The sequence below is a fragment of the Ixodes scapularis genome, unplaced genomic scaffold (assembly GCF_016920785.2).
Source record: "Ixodes scapularis isolate PalLabHiFi unplaced genomic scaffold, ASM1692078v2 PGA_scaffold0__279_contigs__length_252992795, whole genome shotgun sequence".
Taxonomy (NCBI): Eukaryota; Metazoa; Arthropoda; class Arachnida; order Ixodida; family Ixodidae; genus Ixodes; species Ixodes scapularis.
In genome coordinates this window covers 207,995,450-208,016,122 of record NW_024609835.1, presented here as the reverse complement: position 1 = coordinate 208,016,122, position 20,673 = coordinate 207,995,450, and the positions used below count along the sequence as shown (strand labels likewise).

The 20,673-nt window shown below is 43.8% G+C and overlaps 1 protein-coding gene across 1 annotated transcript in view; it reads right to left on the bottom strand.

The window, feature by feature from the left end:
- LOC8041011 (kinesin-like protein KIF28P) overlaps positions 1-20,673 on the bottom strand; it is a 153,678-nt gene that overhangs the window by 17,906 nt on the left and 115,099 nt on the right. Inside the window, exons 17-20 of the mRNA XM_040213056.3 lie at positions 8,328-8,462; positions 3,621-3,704; positions 1,668-1,730; positions 420-566 (exon numbers count right to left, since the gene is read on the bottom strand). Coding sequence (XP_040068990.3) covers positions 420-566; positions 1,668-1,730; positions 3,621-3,704; positions 8,328-8,462 — 429 coding nt within the window. The remainder of the gene's footprint in view (positions 1-419; positions 567-1,667; positions 1,731-3,620; positions 3,705-8,327; positions 8,463-20,673) is intronic.

Sequence of the window (20,673 nt, the reverse complement as noted above, 5' to 3'; positions counted from 1 at the left end):
TGCCAATTAATAACCTCCAAACAAGAGAAAAAGGAATAAAATATTTTAATTCAGATAAGCTCATTGGGGCTATGTAGTACATTGCGAAATTATCTACTTATGAAGTAATCAAATAAATTATTGGTTACTGCCAAAAATATTGTAATGTTTCTTATTTTCGTGTCATAGTTTCCTAATGTCATGAGTGCGCGTAAAAAGTGGGGTGCAAATAGGTGGAATTACTTTGTCGAGTGAGCCCTGTAAGGAAATATACTTGCGTATGAGGCGATCTGGTTGGAGAATTTCAAAATCTGGGTCGTTTGACGCAGCTCCTGAAACCTTCCAACCAGATTACTTCATACGCATATGCATTTTTTTATAAGGCTCAGCTGTCGTTCGAGAAACACATTTCGCAGCATTTTTTACGTGATACAACTCACCGTGAACCTTTCCGGGATTGCTCGGCAGTGCACGATGCGCACGACGAAGTGCAGGTCTCGCCCCACGAGATCTCCGGGACTGTCGAGAAAGACGTTGTCCTCTTCGCTGTACTCACGTCCCGTCTCTGAGCAGGGAACCATCTCCACCTGACGAAAGTACATATTTGCATCGCTAACCACCTAATAAAAAACACTCCATACAAATCCACAAAAAAAGAAGCGCCAATCAAGTAGGAAGATGATGAAAAATATGTATTATTCTTTTGGCGTATATATTTAGGCAGTATTAAAATATTCTAGCATTTCGTGACATTTCAATAACTGTATGCTGAATTTCGGATGAACCTACCAAACGAATATTCTCAGGAACTGGAATTGATATGCTTGGGGTTTTTTAAGAACCTTTTGAACTCATAAGTTTATCCCAAGATCTCATATAGAAAAATAACATTGCTTATATTATTAAAGTTAGAGCTCAGAGAGTAACTGAAATTAGCAGGTGCATTACCATTTTACTACCTCTAAATCACAATCAAATGTTATTCACACTTGATAACATATACAATATATTAAACACTTAACAAGTACTTTAAAGCTATTTCTTCAATAGCCGCGTTGCTTACGCGCTGGAGAATACACTGTAGTCGGTGACAGGCAAAAGGTGAGGTGGAAGCTTCTACGACCCACCTCTTTCCACTTTAGCCGTGCGAACGCTGGAGAGGAGGTGTCTCTACTTAATATTAAGATGTGAGAAGAGCTTCCGCTTCATTCTTTACCTGCCACAAAGTATAGCTAGGAATGGGAAAAGGTTTGATTGCGTGATTTATATTGCTTATTGTAAAAAAAAAATATGTATTCTGCACCAAACTGTTTTATACAACCCTTAAAAACACTTGGAATATTTAATATTTACTAAGGCGCTATGAAATATAGCAGCAAGTTCAGGACTCTGGGACAGTAATCTCCTGTGCAAATTTTATCGCATCTCTATTTTTCACTTAAGTAATTATACGAATTTAGGATATCTCTATACTCACTACCTTGAGTGACATTTCTCATAACTGCGCAAAAAAAAATAAAGAAAGCAAAATATTTCGACCGTGACTACAATACTCATTTTTAAACCTTTATTGAACGGATTATCTGTGCCTCGTGCATTATTTTTTTCCTTCACCCCCGCGACGGGTTCGGTATTATTATATATATATTATTCATGGTATGATAAGTAGCGCTGACATTCTTACTTACATTGAGTATTCCAGCTTCTTCCCCTTTGAAGTTTACAATCTCCAGCTGTTCTTTCAGCTCTACCTAGAACCATAATAATAGGCGTCAGATGTCACTTTCATAATAGGACACTCATTTTCAAAGAAGATGGTGTTAGAAAAATTAAAAGATGGACATCTGTTGCTATGAAAAAAAAAGGTGAGATTACAGTTTTTTTGTATCTAATCAATATCTTTAAAAAAAGTGTGCCTATGTTTAATTTATTTTCACACCAACACCTGACAATCTTAAAGTCACAAACCATAGTTTGTGACCACTTTTGGATTGCTTTTCAACACCCAGGCATACTACTGTGTTAATCTGGACCAGGTATAACCTTTGCAGAATTTATCTATATACTCCTGATTTACAGGCTGTGTTCATGTTTTTGAACAACCGGACAAAACCCTGAAACATATATATATATATATATATATTTCCATGAGTAATCCGAACATCAGCGAACTGAGATCTCAAATATTTCAAAACAATCACTTTTAGGAATGTAAATCACAGTACAATGCGAATCACGTTTGAACTGAAATTATATTACAGACAGAAGGGCCACGCCATGTATATGTCATAGCTTAGTGCGCATGGCATGACCACCCCTTTTTACTCCGAAGGCCTCACGGATTGCAATATTGTAGTGTTATTAATTATTAGGCTGTTATTTTCAGTTAATGTAGTTTTAAAGTGATTTTGTTACTGCGAGATGTTTCTCATTGAAGTCTTCAGCTTTTTTAAACTTTATTATACACTAGTTTGAGCCGTTATGTCGGTTTTAAATGAATATTTCTAAAAAAACTATTATTCGTGAGAGTCACTCCATATTACGTAAGAGAAAACTGGACTCACTGTTAGGACGCATTGGTGATGTAGGTCACCAAGAGTGCATAAAAACTACATCTACTTGAAGTGTAGATCGCCTAACTAAATTGTAGTACGTCAAAGGTACATAATACCTTGGACGTTAATATATAGTCTAATCTCTTGACTTGAAGCTTTTTACCAGCTAGGACTGCCATTATATTAATCACAATATTTCTTGCGTTTTCTTTAAGGAACCATGTTTTTAACAATACCGTTTGAACTTAATAGAGCTGATATATTTTCAAAAACCTCAATTTTTTTTTTTTTTGCTGCTATGTAACGAATTTTTCGCTTCGCTGAAGAGCGTTTTGGTTATGTTAATAAGAACTTTATTCATTGGCAGAATGTCTGTATAAAATTTATCATTACTCGCTTCAGTAACTTATTTAATACAGAATGCAGAAGCGCTGAACAATGTATCTGCTTAAAAATTTAAAATTCATGAAACATATGCATATAAAAATTAATTAACTTTTCAAACTTCTTGTTGTCAATTTATCACAACTATTTCAAAGGCATTTGGCTTGTTTTCCTAGCGTAAAATTGGGATTCTTTTAACAGGTATAAGAAATCATCGCTTTTATTTCGTTCAAACGAATCAATAACTGAATTAGTATTAACAACCAACGTGGGCGCGAGTGACTTGTTTTCGTCTTATTCCACACAGGATATTGAGTCACACTTCTTTGGTTAGTATATAATAACTAAAGAGTGTAAATTTGATTTGACCTCCTGAAATTTGACTTAATTTGAGTAATTAAATAAAAAGATATATTAAATAAATAAGACCTGATAAAATAAAAAGACTTAATAAAATATAATACAAAATGAACGGTAAATGAAAGGTTAAGCTCAAATGTCATTTTATTCGAAGAGCCATTCAAACCCATGCCCTCAATAGGTCTATCTACAAGTATCATTGCTGACACTCCCGCCCAAAATACATGATCAACGAAGAAAATGTAGCACTTCAGACAAGTTGCTTATGAATTTTTGTAAGCATTTTGTGCATAAAGGCCTATCATCCGTAGTGCAGTTTATTTTTACTTCCTCCGTACTTACTATGTACGCCAGGGGTTGCAAATAGACTTGAACCGTGCCTATCCGTACTTCAGAGTAGGGATCTTCAAGAAAAGGGTCCCTCTCCTGAAAATCATGAGGAGTTAAAGAATGAAACGTAGAACAAAACACGTCTGACTTCTCGTTGCACATCGTAATTTTTGTTGCAATTATTCTACACGTGTCACCGTACGTTCACAAGTTTATAAAACAATTTCCGTCGTCAATTGTATTCGATTTTCCTTCACGCCTCGGTCTGATGTCTGACGACTACCGTCATCCATAATTGCCATCGATTCAATTGCAAAACGAAGAAACTGCGTCGGGGTTTACTTTTTATTCTGTCCTTGTAAACTTAAACAAGCATTGACAGGATTTTTTGTTTGTTTTTGTTTTAGACTGAGGTCGTTCTTTTGCCTCACTGAACATGCACGGCCAAAGTCAAATTTATTTGGAAAGCGTGACCACGCTGTAGCCTGGTGGCAGCCAGTGCGAGCTGTTTCTGTCACGGTGCCGGGCTCATCCAAGTTCGAGATACCCGCGCAGCTAAGGTCCGAGCGCGGCCTATGTTATTAGCCGAAGGGCCAATCAAACGGCGAAAGAGCCACAACGTCATGGCGTGCTTTCTGCAGTTGATAGGACCAGCCGGTATTCGTCGTTTCTCGTTGCGCGCTTCTGTGCCGGCTAGTTCTATAAAGCGCAGAGAGCGCGCCATGACTATGCGCTTTTTGCGCTGTATGATTGGCCCTTCGGCTAATAAGATAGGCCGCGCTCGGACCTTAGCTGAAACGAAGTATAGTAGGTTCAACATGCAGTAGCGCCACAAGAACGTCGAATAACTATTATAGAAAGCTTTCTCTGATGCTGCGTGTGTACTTTTCAAGATTCAGTTCCGTGCTGGCAGTTTAATAAAATAATTGATGTAGGTGCATTGGTGAAAGAATGCCTAATCTCAGTCACGCGTAAAAAAAAAAACGGATTATGACCTAACCTGTGCCACGGGACAATATTTCCAGGGAGAAAGCGGTGTTAGGAAACAAAATTTATGTTCATGTTACAGATGAAAGTCTATCGTAGGAAAACGGTCTAACCATAAATACGTTTTTATTATTTATTAACACAAATAAAAATCGGTTTATTGGTTGAATTTTATGGGATGAGGTGACGCTACGCTGCGACGAAAAAAACGGTCCACGCTGGATTAAGTAGTAGAGGTACGCATTAAAATTTCTAATACTTAAGATCAGAAAATGCATAAGGGCCCAAAGCATATAGAAGGCATAATTGGTCATAACAAAATCATACATGATCATGACTAGAAACGTAAAATCGAAACCAGAGCGATTCGCCTAGGGGCTCAGCGGGAACCGAAACCTGGACCATGGGATCCGCCCCTCGATATCCTTGCTGGGCTCCACAAGTAAGATGTCAACGAAAGCGCGCGCAACTGAACTAGGTATGACTTGCCGCCCACGGTCACCCGCAGTAGCACGGGACTGTCCGCAGCAGGTGATGCTTTGTCTAGTACACATAGCCGGCAGGTGCCCAGAGGCGAGCGATGATTACTCGAGCATGCTTATTTTGCAGGCTACAGGCGCTGGAGAGTTATGCCTATAGTCCAACATCCTACCTCCGCGGGGGACCGTCATTGGAGCGAGTCATACCTAGTCAAGATAGTTCACAGGTGACCTTGGTCGGCAAGTCACACTTAGTCCAGCATACTTAGTCCTTAGGGGACCGTTGGCAGTAATTCAAACTTAGTTCCGTATACTTCGTCCACCGGCAACTGTCAGCGGTGAATCAGGCTTAGTTCAGCAAATTTAACACGTAGGCGACCGTCGGTGGTGAGTCGTACTTAGTCCAATTTAATATATCCTTTCCGAAAGTGTGGACCATTGGACATCGGCCATCGCTTTGGGCATGTACTGCGTGCATGTATTGGGCACGAGGGCTGCTTCAGCGTTCGGCTTCAACTTTGCTCAGCTCGTAGAGAAAATCAATGCCGCGTCAGCGTTCGGCGAGAAACTCGAATTCGAACACGCGCTTTGTGTACAAGAAATTTCCACCTCTAACGTTGCACAGCCGAGCTTTAAAAACGGTAAATTGTAAATAAATCCGATCACAGTTGACGCTGCTATCTTTTGGAAACAAAGAGGGCAGAAAAAAATCGTCACGACGCACTTTTTTTTTTAGGGGGCGGGGGGGGGGGGGCGAGGGAGAGGGTTCCCTATCACCAAGTAAGCCAATTATGCAGTGAAAAAAAAACGCCTTAGCACGTCATTTTCATTGTGCGTGGTTGGTTTTGTCGGTGACGTCAAACGAACAAACGAACAAAGATTACGAATGCCGTGACGATGTACTCCTGTCACAGTTTGATTGGCTTCCTTGAACCGTAGCGTCGACTGCGGTTGGACTTCAAGCTGTACACAGACGGAAGGAGCCTGTCAGTTGACGAGTAGTACTCAGTCCAGCGAACTCTGTCCGCAGGCGACTGTGAGTGCACGCAACAGGTTCCAGACAAAGCGTAGCGCACCACGTGGACTCGCGACATCACGGAGTGAATCTGACGTACCAAGGGATTACGCATCGGGCGTATGAGGTCAGAAGTTCGTACAAAAGTATAATTCAAAAAGAGCGCGATAAATCTGCTTCCTTCGCCATTACTTCAGTCACGACATGGGGCTCCTTACAATCCAAGAGTACTAAGAATTCAAGGTCATACGCCTACCCACAAAAAGAGGCACAATCCATGAAAAACTTCCCATTAAAATAATTAAAAATGCTCGTGGCACACTCCTAAAGAAATTGAAGCGTTTCGGATATTCCGATAAACTCGGAGATCACAACAGTGTCGTGTAAGCCGCCTATTCAAGACCACCCAAAAGCTCCCAACAAACAAGCGTAGCAAATACCAACGCGTGCACGATACACGCACGACAGATTCGTTGCTTTTCTGTTTGACAAGAGTGATCGCGGCAAGTTTTATTTTTAATGCGAAAGCATTAACTGTCCCATGGAGCGAGCAGCGCTAAATGGCACATTAAATCCTTTCTCCTAGTGAAGCCAGCTCCCAGCTATGAAACTACGCGAAAAGCTAGCCAACAGCACCTAAGTTTCCCGATCCCAAAGGGGCGGAGTAAAGCTGATGTATTTCGGCTTGGGTCCCATTGGCTAGCGCGCGTCGAACAGGCTCACATTGGCCGCTGCGCGTCAGTTTCCACGACCGCTTACCCCATGGCGCTGCATGTCCGTCAGCGCGCCGTTAACACGGAGCGTCTAAGGTCAGTGCGCCCAGGAGAGCACGCGCGCTGACCGGCAAGGAAATGTACGCAGCAGACGAAATAAGGGAGCGAACGTGACGCTTGCATGCTTTCGCATACACAACTCACAAGAAGTGCTTAGGTGTACCTCTAGCCTTTTTATGTTTACTTTTCACAAAAACCACGCTTTTAGAGCGCAGTTCTTAGGTGCCCGTTTCCGGCTTGAGCGGCGTCGCCGTCGGCGTAGCTAAGGTCACCCCAAGGTCACGTGACCCCTCCCAAGGTCACGTGACCCCCCAAGGTCAATTGACCCTCAAGGTCACGTGACCCCCCAAGGTCACGTGACGCCCCAGGTCACGTGACGCCCCGAGGTCACGTGGCCCCCCTCCCCGAGGTCACGTGACCTCCCACCCTTCCTGCCTTGAAGTCACGCGACACACCCCCCGAGGTCAGGTGACCCCCCCCGGAGCATATTAAAGAATGAGGGGAGGAGGATGAGAAGGAGGAGGAGGAGGAGGGGTCTACCCTCCCCTCAGTACCCTTCCCTCCTCCTCAAGAGCTGCGCTCCAATTCGGCGTTACAGGAAGTTGTAAACGGCTTTCACTTTTTTTTTACACTTAATACGAGCGCAGTCAAGGTCTAGGCTGCATGGAAACATGATTGCAGAAATTGAGATCGTCAGGTTATGGCACGTTCGTTAGTGAGATTTGGTATTGCTTATACTAGCAAACGCAAACACTGTGCGTTTACGTTTGCGTTGCGTGTTTAATAGTGTGTGCGCAAGAGCCCGAACTGCGTCTTGGACTGGCGCATATATGGTGACGATACGCACGAACAGCGTGGAGCAGGCAACGCTAACGCAACACTAAAACTTTCTATTGGGGTTGATTGACTCATCAAGCGACGGCAAACAAAGGGAAAGACGACTCAAGTTGTGATGGTCTTCTTTTAGCGTTGAGTGATTGGCTACATCGACTCGTAGCGTTATTTGCACAATACTTATTGGAAGACGAAGTATTGTGGCAAAATAAAAATCTAGCAAAAATACATAAAACAAACAAAATAGTGCTCTTTTTGCGTCATAGAAATATTTGAGGAGCTGCCGCACTCACGCACGCAGTATGATCTGCCCGGCGACACGTGATCAATCTCTTAGTTTCCCCGGCTGCCGCCAGGATAGCTCCCCGCGAAAAAAAAAAAAAAGAAACGCGCAGCGGCACGCTTTGATCAAATTTCGTTGTGATTGTGTCCGTGTGCATTCTTTAGACGAAAGTACGTCGAATGATTTTCACCTGTATTTTAGTTCTCAAACATATCATGCGTTTATGGGTTTTCGGCGCACGGGGAATATTACATGTTGCATGTGCATTGAATATGATAAGACTACCGATGGAACAGGATCGGAAACACATTAACTTTTTCCCTACATGCGCTTCTGAATCATTTTTACCTCTTCCACTTCCCAGCTTTCGCCGCACGCGTAGTTCTGGTACATCTCCTTCATGGCAAATGCGCGGTTCAGGAATTTTTCCTTGGTCCAGTCGAATTCTTGGCCGTTTCTTGAATTTCTTACTTTGACGAACACCTGAAAATATAGACGCGCGTGCCCTGTAAATATGGCCATCATCGCAGAAATGAAGTGGCGTTTTATTTCACACATTTCACTTCAGAAGAAAAAGTAGCGGCACTTCATTTCGCTCTCTCTTGCACAGTACTATAAGGGGTTACTGCAACCACTTTTTGCTCTTTTTTTTTTTAACCTGCACTGAACCTGAGCGGACTGAACGTAGTAACTTAGTGAAATTTTTCTTTTCTCGAAATTCGCTTTATTTTGAAAGTTATGGGCCCATTAAAATTAAAAAAAAAAAACAAGCAAAAAAATGACATCCTTCAAAACGTCCTTGGTCCTCGGTCGCCCCTTTTCCCGCGCCCACGGACCGCGGTAACTGAGGAATGTGTGGAGGCAGGAGGATGACGGGAAAGGAGGTGAGGCCTAGTAGAGAGAGCTGACCAGGAACGGAGCAGCTCTCTCTCCTCGGCTGACCAGGACCAACAACGTCACGATTTCATCACTTGCCGCGCGCGCTCGACACCACGGGGCGCCCTTGTAGAAGGAGGAGGTTTCCGCGTCGTCTGGTTAAAATATGACGCATTGACATTTATTTACTCTCTCCTTGCCCGCTGGGTTGTGCGAAGCCCAAGAAATGTTGGAACCGCAAAAAAGCTAGACGCTTAAACAGGATTGCAGGGCACTTTGAACTGAACAAATCACTAACACAACCAAATTGCAATTTGAAAATTTTGGTGGCGTTTGCACGTTTCGCCAGCGATGAGAAATAAAGAAAGGTATAGTGGTCTTATTGCGTTGAAGATAGCCTACACTTTTTGCTATAATTCAGGTCATATTTATCCTTGTATTTCTGTAGAATAGGCCTAAGTAGAACTACCTTATTGCGAGAAATTAAAAGTTCCCGGTCAGTCTACACATTCCTTTTGCACCAGCTGTTCAGTTCGCGAATTACTTTGTTTATGAAGACAGAGTACAACCGGGCAGTTTACAAACGAACTTCACTCTATAAGCGTTTGGCTTACCACACATATTCTTTTCAGATCATTAGCTATAAGTATAACTAGGCACTCATCTTCCCACTTATCGACAACGATACAGTTTTAAAAAAACAAGCACTTTCTTCTTTACTTAAAAAGTAGAAGATGACATTTTGAGCTGATTTTATTATCAGCCATTTAACTGGGTGTGATCAATAAACTTTAAACAGGGTGTCATTACCTGACATCACTTTCATGATTTGGAAAATATTAATAGCTGAATTTCAATAGAAAAAGTTTTATAAGGAACCTTTCAAGTTAGAGTCTAGTCAGCATTTGAAGTCGCACATGAAATACTGCTACCTCAATATTGCCCGGCGCCAAGATGGCCAGAAACGCGGACCGATGGTACGTGAAGAGCTATGCCATTAATATAAGTGCGTGACGGTGCGCAATCTGATCGACGATTCACATCCTACACTAATCTTTCGGGCTGAGCTGAAAAGAAAGAGAAAGAAGAGGTTTCCTGAACGTGGCGGGAAACATATTGTGTTGTGATATAAAGTCCTGACATATTTGGTGGAGGTGAAGGTGGAGGTTCGAGAGCAGCACAGATCTCCGTCGATGAGACGTCACGGGTCTTCAGGTCGTCGGTACTCCCCTGACGTTTTTAGAAGTCGGTCGCCAAGCCCGCACCGGGGAAACTAAAGCTGGCGACTTGAGGGGGTAAAGTTGCCCACCGTCGAATCTGAGAAGACCGCCTAATGACTCAAGACGTGCAACCGCGTAGCGACGATAAAGTAACTACCTTCAACCTCACTTTACTTATCGGCGGCTACAAAAAAACTCCGCTAGTTGACATGGGCGGCGATTATTCTGTGTTAAAAAAATGCTGAACCAAACATTTCAGTGTCCATAATAAATGGCGCACGATCTTTCCGCAAGCGAGCTGCCGCCGGTGTGCACAACAACACGCAACGAAATTGACGTCATAGTCCTCCATACGCGCTAAAGTTGACAGTGAAATGTGTGGGCTCCGGGGAAAAGAAGAATGAAGACAGTATAGTGGCAATTTAAGCTAGTTGGTACATCACTAATATTAAACAGCGCACAAAACATCGGCGGAAGAGAAAGGGACACTAGAACGAAAGAGCACTGACTCCCAACTGATTTATTTAGAAGGAAGGGGAAAGGAGGAAAAAGAAGCCAAGAAATTTAACCCCACGTGAAGACAAGGTATAAGAAAAAGAAAACAAAAAAAGGCAGAAAATATGCACAGACTAGATCCACCGATTTAAGAAAAAGAAGATAAGAATTGAAAAAAAAGAAAAAAAGCGAAATAGAAAAATTAGGAAACGGTACTTTCACCCTTGGCCGGCCAAAGTTACTGGGCATAGGCGTTAGCCAAAGAAGACACCTCCTTAGCACTCAGCAACAAGGACGGCTTGCTGACGCATTGCTGTCCTTTTTTTGCTCCTATACGAACAGCCTCGTAGATCTGTCGAGTAGTCATGTCTTGAAATCTCCCAAGAACACTTGTTTCACCAAAAGTTGGTGTGTACTGGCAGGGGCGACATTGTGTAGGCAAGTGCCCGCCTTCCGTGGCTTGAAGTGAATAGGAAAGTTCTCTAAGCCGGTCGTTGACGCATCGTTCAGTTTGTCCTATATAGTATCTACCACACGATCTCTTTTGTTCTACTGTCCTTCTCTTCCGCTGACGTTTTGTGCGCTGTTCAATATTAATAAGGACAGGCTAATCTTCTACACACTGTAGTCTCGTGTAAAAGGAAGACAATTAATTCGTCTAAGAAGCACCTATAGCTTTAACTTCCGGAGATGAAAGGCCTGTTTTTATTCTTGTTCTGCCCGGAGCCCACATATTTTAATGTCATCTTCATCATGAATGCAGGAATATGATGTTAATTTAGTTGCTTGGTGCTCGCGCACACCGCTGGCTGCTGGTTCGCAGAATGAATGCGCGCCACATATTTGAGACAACAAAATGTTTGGTTCAGTAACCTTTAATTAAGTGGGGGTCTCGCCGCTCGAATGAAGAAAGTTGACAATCTGGGAAGAATCACAGATCTGGAAAATGTGAGCTCATTTGCTTACGTCGGTTGGGAAGTATACAATAAGAATCAAAATACAAGAAATCACGTACATTTCCAGCTTCGTCGTGCTCGAGACGTGTTCTAGGGAAGTAATATTCGGATTGAACTACCTCGGAGAGAACGGCGCTGATATATGCCTGCATGGGCAAATAGCCTGCTTTTCGATTGAAGGTTGCATCAAAAAGGAGGAAATAACAGTACGGCTTGCTCAACGTTCTGTAGAGTACTATCCAGATTGCTTCCCCCTTTGAGCCAGCATGCTTGTAACTGTAAAAAAACCGACGAACTCACAATCCTCCGGAATTGCCGAGGAAACTACCTTCCCTCTACTAAAGCGGGTGATTCGCATAGCCCGTGGTCTCGTTCAGCCTTGCTACGGCCAGACTGAACTGTATATAATTTTTTGCGCAGAGCACCAGCACATTTCCCCCTGAAACTGCAGTTGCTTATCTCGAAGGCATCGCCGACATCAGTGAGTCCTTTGCTTTAAAAGCTTCACCATCAGTAAAAAAAAAAAAAAAAAAAAAAAAAAAAACTCGAGAAAAAACTTTTGGCATCTGCCATGAGCTACTAAAAGTGGAAAACGGACAACTGCTAGATATTTTTGCTTACGTAATAAGACTGCCTCTCGCCGTCACCAAAAGTGCGCAGAACGACTGTCGCCAAGCACCAAATCATCCCGCATCAAGCAACTGCACCGAAACTACAGCCGGCTTAAGGGGTCTCGCATCAAACACGAAAAACGACCCGACAACAGGTCTAAAATACGGTCACTGATAACGTTATACACCCGTCCAAAGTGCCGGGTCCTCATTTGTCCTACTTTTAAGTAAAGGAGATGGCAAGTTACGGTTCTCCGAAGACTACAGAAAGCTCAACACAGTCACCATGAAAGATACGTACCCGCTAGCACGCATCGATGATACGCTCCAATGGCCATGCAACTCGAAGCACTTCACTTTTATGGATTTCAAAACAAACTACTGGTTGATTTAATTTGATGAAAGAGGCCAATTGAAGACCGCGTTCTTTACACCAGACGGTTTTTATGAGTTTAAGGCTCTTCCATTTAGACTATGCTCGGCGCTGGCCACATTTCTTGAGAGGTAAACATGCCTGCTGTACTTGGACACTAACAACAACATGAAGTGGAAGTATGCCTGGTGTACTTGTAATAATAATTGTGTTTAGACAGCCGGATGTTGATAAGCCCCAATGGACTTCTAGTGTCTCAGCTGTAGATGAGCAATTTAGCCAGTGCAGTACAATCGCTAACCTGGAGTCTTTAAGGTGCATCACGTAGTAGTTATATACGACCGCGCGCCGGTACGATGCGCACCAAGATCGATATGGGCAAGGCTGGGGATTGAGCCCAGGATCCCTGGGTTCTGCAGCGCTAGATTTCGCTCCACGTGCTTCGAGCTGGTGTGCACTAGCCCACCTGGCCACCGATTTTCTTGGTGCACATGGACGATGTTGTATTATTATCCAGAAGCTTTGAGGAGCATCTGAGCCGAGTAGAGGCCGGAGTAGAAGCCACCAGAGCCGCTGGTCCGGAAAAGTGCCACTTTGCGTACAAAGATTTTAAATTTCTCGGCAACATCGTGAGTGCAAATGGCGTTCTCTCTGACCTCAAGAGGATTTGTTGTCTTGCGTGGTTCTCTCCATTCACAAACAAGAAGGCCGTATGAGAGTTTCTTGGAGTGTATACTTATTATATGCCTTTGTAGAGCAATTTCCCAAAATCACCGAACCACTCTCTTGACCCATGCGGGATGACGTTTTGCTTTCGTGAATGGAAGAGCAGCAGAATCCTCTCTAAGTGCTCCCCGGTCGCCTACAGTCGTCACCAGTTCTGTCGCATTATGATGAAATCACTGAGACCTAAATCCGCACTGATGCCTGCGACGTTGGCCATAGGCACATTTTAGTCCAGCTGCAAGATGGGGTCAAACGAGCAATGGCTTCCTTCAGCCGTTCGTTGTCCAGGACAGAGACTAACTACTCAACTACGGAGAAGGGTTATCTCGCATTTGTTTGGTCCACCATCAAGTTTTTGTCCATACCTCTACGGAAAGCCTTCCAAGGTAGTAAGTGACCCGTATTCCCAATGCTTGTTAGCCAATCTCAAAGACCGGCAGTTTTTAGCGTTGAATGTTGAGACTTCAAGACATTAATGTATTGCACAAGTCGGGCCCAAAACACAACGATAAGCATGATCTCTCTTACGCTCCTGTTTATCCGGCTCTAGGAAGCATTGTAACGGACGACGCTTTCCTCGGAGTCGCCAATACCACGAGCATGGCCCAGCAGCAACGAATAGACCCTGAGGTTCTCTCCCTTACTAAACAACTAGAATGCGAGACAACGCATGTGCCAATTTTAATTACAAAAAAACGATGTTTTATACAAGAAAAATGTCCATCATATGCCGGCTTCATACATTCTGGTCGTTCCGACTGCCCATCGCGACGAAATTCTTTACGCCTCCCACGACAAGCCAATGTCAGGACATCTCGGTTTCGCTCGCATACTCGACAGAGTCCGTCAAAAGTACTTCTGGTCCCAAATGTCCGCGGCGGTAAACAATTACGTAGAGAGATGTCACGAATTCCAACGACGTAAAATGCCATCTCCGGGGCCCAACGGTCTACTCCAGCCGATCAACACGCCGTCTCCACATTCGTACAAAACGGAATGATGCTGTTGGGCCCATTCCCAACATCCTCCTTGTAGCCGATTCACACGACGGACTAATCCTCGGACGGATTGATCGCGTGATGACATGTCCGCTTTCATCCGTCTCCCAAGCGCATCCACACGAGGGAGACGAGGAGCAGACGCCAGCGAGGACGGACCGATCCTGCTCGCCACCCCACAGTGCCGCGAAACTCCAACATTGCACCGTGGCACCGTTGTCCAAGAGACTAATCGACGTTTGCTACCGCGGTTAAGAATCGTACGTCGCTGTTACGCACAGATCGAGACAAAACACCGGACAAGCTTCGCACCAAGCGCCACCAACTTTACTAAACCAAAGCATGACAGTAGTGACACAGGCATGGTCCTGACAGAGAAAGCTTCTGCGTAGACGCGACGAAGTTCTGGGCTTGCGGAGGGGCGTTTGGACATTCCTTCACGCACTCCGCGCTCGTGCACAACACTCAAGCACACCACATTCACAAGAGAGGTCTTGCTTGGTAAAATCCCGATCGGACATGCAAGAATTACCGATGCCGTGCTAGACGAGTTTTGACGGGAGCTTCTTGACACGGACCCGGAGGATTACCGAAACCGTCAGCCAGACAAGTTTCCGGAGTTTCTTTCACTCGTGGAACCAAGAATCACACGTCAAAATGAACCAACGAACGCACAAAACGCAACGATGTGCCATTTTTGTTTTGAACGCCCAGAAGCAAAAAACCAAGAAAACAATGTACCGTTGCCAGACTAAATGCTTTCCAAGTCAAGCTCCCGCCAAACGTCCGCGAGTGAAAAGGGCACTCGACTTTATCAGTTCACGCGTCCGCGGACGAGGCGCGGATCGCAGGAATCGGTGACGTGCCGGTCACGTGGTACACGGTCCGCGGACGAAAATCGCGATTCGGTCTGTCGTGTGAATCGGCTATTAGGAACCAAGTGGATCATCATCGCGACGGACTACTTTACACGGTACGCCGAAACAGGGACGCTACCAGAAGGAACCGCAATGGAAGTGAACATTATTCGTGCAAGACATCCACTTGTGTCATGGAGATCCAAAGGTCGTCATAACGGATCGTGGACTGCTCACAGCCCAGCTTAAATAAGACATCATAAGATTCAGTCAAACGACTACCAGAAAAACAACGGTATATCACCCACAAACAAACGGCCTAACAAAGTACCTCAATAACACCATCCCTATATGTTGTGTATGTACGTTGCCGTCAAACACAAAACGTGGGACGAAATTCATCCTTACGTCACGTTAGCGTACAAATTGGCCACATATAAAACAACGGGTCCCACGACGAAAATGACCCTGGAGAAGGGGTCCCATGCTGTTTCGACTAGTTTGAGGCATTGAGTCTACAGCTACGCTTAATGGCATGATGCATCAATCCTCGAACAAGGCGGGGAGGGACACGGACGCCTTATTAGGATGAGCAGAAGAAGCACGACCACTTACGAAAGTGCGGATTTGCCAACAGCAGCTCGTGGACGCCTGTCGCTATAACCTACTCCGCCGAGACTTCTGATTTTCACCGGGTGATCAGGTGTGGGTCTCAACTTTTATTTGACGAAAAAGGCTCAGTAAGAAACCTCTCCGAAATAATTTTGACCAGTACAAAGTCATTTCTCGGGTGAGTGACATTACATACGAAGTGGTCCGGGATGGCGGACTTCGTTCCTCACGACCAGGGTGTCGAACCGGAACCGAACCGAACCGAAAACCGGAACAGAACCGTTATTTTTAGCCGAACCGGAACTGAACCGAACCGAAATCTTCGCCGCCATCTTGGAACTGAACCGGAACCGAACCGAAAAAAATAGAACGGTAACCGGTTCAAAACGGTTCACGGTAATATTTCTTTTCTTTTTTCTTTTTTGTTAGTATCACAAAATGAACATATGGGAATAAAGAATTGGCGGCTGCAGTATTTCTTTCTATGGATCAAATCGTCAAATACAGATTTGAAAAGTATGCTAAGTTGTGGGTTTTCATGGCACTATTATTAACCATGTGTCACGTTGTCACGTGACGTCCTGGTGTCAATACATGTCACGTGACCTCGTGAAGTCATGGTGTCAATACGTGTTGTCACGTGACTCACTGCGTCAACTCGATTTAATTTGAGGAAGTCACTAGATGTATTAACATTGTTGACAGCATGACATAACATGACATCACGATTTCGCACCGAGAGTCACGTGACACCGTGATGTAAGCAATTTTCATAACCCCTAGTCGAGTGCTCGGGTTCATGACAATCAGCACCGCCAAACATTAGGGTAACGGCTCATGTCAATTACATATTATAATAGCCCAACTCTAAGAATATCTGAAGCTCAGCCCAAGCTTTTGCTTTCCAAACCCTAGCCGCCTAGAACATGACTGTGATGAACACTGGCGGTATCAGATCACGTGGCCGCTTGTTTATATTGCGAGTTGAGGAGATATCGATAGCTGTCTCTTTCCTTTATTTTTTCTGCATCTGCTATTAGGGGAAAACTAATGGATGTTTCCGCAAGCTTTCAACGTTAGGGGCTATTTCGTAACACTATTTCTTGAAAGTAGAAGAAAAAATGTTGCAAGACCCATTTTACATTATTGAGGCACCCAAATATTTTTTCGTTGTTGCTGAACTGCATCCGAAAGATGTCCCTGAGAATGGAAGTACTGAAATTACCAAATGCGACTTATTAATATGACGTTACATAGAACTGCACGTGTGTGCGGAAGGAATACAAAAAAAAATATTTTAGTGACCTCAGAGAGACAGCCGAACGTTGGCAGTCGCTGTAAGTCTCACACGAGCGTCGTTCTCAAGTTATTGCCCAAGTTTCGACTCCCTCCGTACTTTGCTTAAAGGAGCTATAAAAATATTTCTATACATCACTAAATACTACTCAGGATCACTCCCTAACGTTAATAACTGCTTGAACTTGGCTTTGCTATTTTTTCTAGGCAATGGCAGTCGCCAAAAAATTCGAGAAATATGAGCATCGTTCATCCTCTCAACTCGGAGCCAGAAGCGGCCATGTGGCCTGGTGCCTATCTTATGCCGCCAACGTTAATAATATCCCCGCGCTGGGGATTTAAAGGAAGAGAACGCGTGCGGAGCTCCAGGTAATGTTAGAGTTCGGCTATTCTCATCACCGCAGTGGTTGGACACGAGCCACTACCCAAGTGTCCACCGAGGTATTGACTGTTACGAGTCGATGTACGGTGCTCACGCAGTCCTCCTGTCCAATCCACGAGCTGCGCTCGACTGTCGTCAGGCGGTGGTTTCGATCCTACAATTGCAACATCAATCTTTGGGAAGGCAAGACTAAAAGAAATAGTCTCATTTAATCCTCGCAATTTCACCGCGACAAAGAAGCGTCTGAATCAGTGGCAGCCTGTGCGAGTATACTTGGGCCAGACTAGGACCAGTACGTCTCGGAAAAGTCATGAACATTCCAACCCGATGTCGTTTTATGACACATCTAAACTTCACGGGGTGCAAAATAAAAGCAATGACGGGTTGCGGTTTTAAAAGCATAATTTGGTGTAAAGGTTCATCTTCCCTGCATTCTTGGCGCAGACCAAAAAGCGTGACTCCGGAAACTACTTTGCTAGCCAAAAAGCTGTTACCAAAAAGCACGTACTTGTCGTGCCAGGCGCTCGCGCCGTTCCTAGTCAAAAGCGGCTGACTCGCAACTAAAGGGTCGTGGGTTCGAATCCCGCCTAAAATTCTTAATTTTTTTTCTTTAAGGCAAAATAATTACTTTCAAAAGTGAAATCATTTGAGACATACGGCGACCTTTAATTCGCATTACATGTCATGTTTTAATCACTCTCATTTCACGCGTGATGTCACGTTTCACTTGAGCATTGTGGGTTGCTTGAAATTCTTGCGCGAGGGTATGTAGCTCTGACGTCATGAACCTATCGACCAATCAGGATTTTCCAGTCACGCCACTGACATCGGCTCTTCTGCGACATGAGCTCCTTAACGCTACCGAGTTAAAATCACCAGTTCGCAAAGGCGATGCTCATTTGCAAATTAAATTGACCGGCATCTTGTCAAGAACAAACCTCAACAGCCAGGCTATGCCAGCTTATTCTGCATAAGAAAATGTTCACTTGGGCAAGCGCTATTTTGGGCCATTCGATCTGAGTGCGAAGGTGCGTATAGATTAGAGTGAACAATTGCGATTCCTCCTTGCTGCATGATTAGTGGCATGCATGCGGTGCTGAGTGTAAACAATGTTTAGTAAGAACAACACGCATTTGGATTGCCGCTCGGTGTTTCTATAAAAAATAGACAGAAAGGAATTATCCTAAAATGTTTGTTACATTTTGAAAATTTCATTGCTTTTATCTCAGTTGTGTCGTCGTCATATACATATATATTGTGAAGTGTATTTCGTAAACCTTATTTCATAATTAGCATGAGCACCGAGGTGCTCATTTCATAATTTTATGCGATGTAATTAATTCTTTAGTTCAAGGACACAATCACGATTTCATTTTTAACACTGCGACACAAAGTTGTACCAATCACGGGTATTTTAGGCGACCTACTACACTTTGCGACAACATTTTATACCGTGTAAATAGATCAGCTTGAACTTTCGAATTTTACTTAAACACGAAGAAAGCACAATAAAATACAGTATAGTTCTAAATTTGAAGCTGATCTATTTACAGGTATGTACCAGCCAGCTCAACTCCTTTACTCTTGTACTTTAACATTTCGATTCAGGTAAAATATATGTTACTGGTAAACAAAGGGATATGGAGTCGTATGAAGACGACGTTATGTATGTTAGGGTAGATTTTTTTCTACTCTTGCGTCGAAATTAAATAACTAAATTTAATATTTTTGGCACCTAAAAACAGAAGTAAATTGCATGGACGATTGAATAAACTATATAATTACTCGTTTCACGGCGTAATTTGTGTATATTGCCAAAACAACGCGAAAAATATATTCTCAATTTAGCGGTTCAAACCGGTTCGAACCGGTTCGAACCGGTTTGAACCGATATTTTTTGCTCCCCGGAACTGAACCGGAACCGAACCGAAAGCCGTGAACCCGAACCGGAACCGAACCGATAAAAATATCGGTTCGACACTCTGCTCACGACGCTCCGTATACCTCCAGAAGTCGTAAATGTGTTCGGACTGAAACCTACTTACTTCATCCACGCCATTTGCTTTGGTGAAGCATAGGTACGATGCTTTATAGAAAGTGAGGGCCATGCCACATCAGGCTGGTCAGACGCGCTGACCGATAGCAAATGAAGGCCTATGACATGAAAATGAGCGCGTGACGGTGCGCAATTTTAGTGAGTGTGCATCTTCTACCTTAACATCTCGGGCTGGGCTGACGAGAAAAAGGGAACCTTTTTAGGCTGTGACGTAAAGTTGTGACAATATACAAGTCTGCTCATAAGCCCTAATTATTCGAGTATCCAAAATACTACCAATATTCACTAAATCAGGTGGTATACAAACTAAGTAACGGTTCATTGATATAAAATTCTTGCATGTAGCTCTATCAATTATAATGAAAACAATTCCAAGGTCAATTTCCTGCAGAACACAGAACCAGCCAGTCACGGTGAACCATTGACTGATCACAGCGAAGCACGAAGTTTGGATCATAAAATCTAAAAGAAAAAAAAAAGCGACGTGCACGGGGAGGGTGAACAGCTGAAATGACCTGCTAATCGTCCCTGAGCACATCGAATTTCTTAGTCTAATCCTATCTTTGCTCAATTTCTGGGATTTGGTATTGTTGACCATCCTCTGTTCTTTCGTGACATGCAGGAAAGCGAATTCACAGCTCTTTTTTCGGAGTGAATACATAGTCACATACAGCTTAAGAAATGCAGGGCGCAGGTTAGTGTGACCGCAGGTCTTTCTCGGGGATTCGTACGTCGGTGTTCTTATTTGTGAATGCAGCAATTTTATTAGCTGTCGAACGATACTGAGATGCCCTGGATTCGCCAGGCCGTGCGATTTTTGCGCCATCTGTGACTGCACCACAGAAGCTATTTCCGCAATAGATTATACGGATGACAGTCAGATGACCCGCTCACGGACGCCACCCACAGAAAAGCGTAGAAATAGCTATAATACAAGCTAACAAATATATTTTTCTATGCAGTTTCCCACGCAGTCAGTGAAATTGTGTTCCTCATTAAAAAACCATGCAATGTCCACTTTCCCGCAGAGCACATGAAGAGCCATTCGGTGTAATCTACGGTGTGCTGAGTCACTGAGCTTCATGTTTCACCATGTTCAACCATGCTTCACAGCGCAGATTGTTTTTTTTTTTTTTTCTGGTCGATGCCTATTATGATCCTCGTCATTCGCCGAGCTTGCTTTGCAGATAAGAGCGATTGGCTCTCCGATGAAACTTAGCGGGAAGAAAGAGGCTT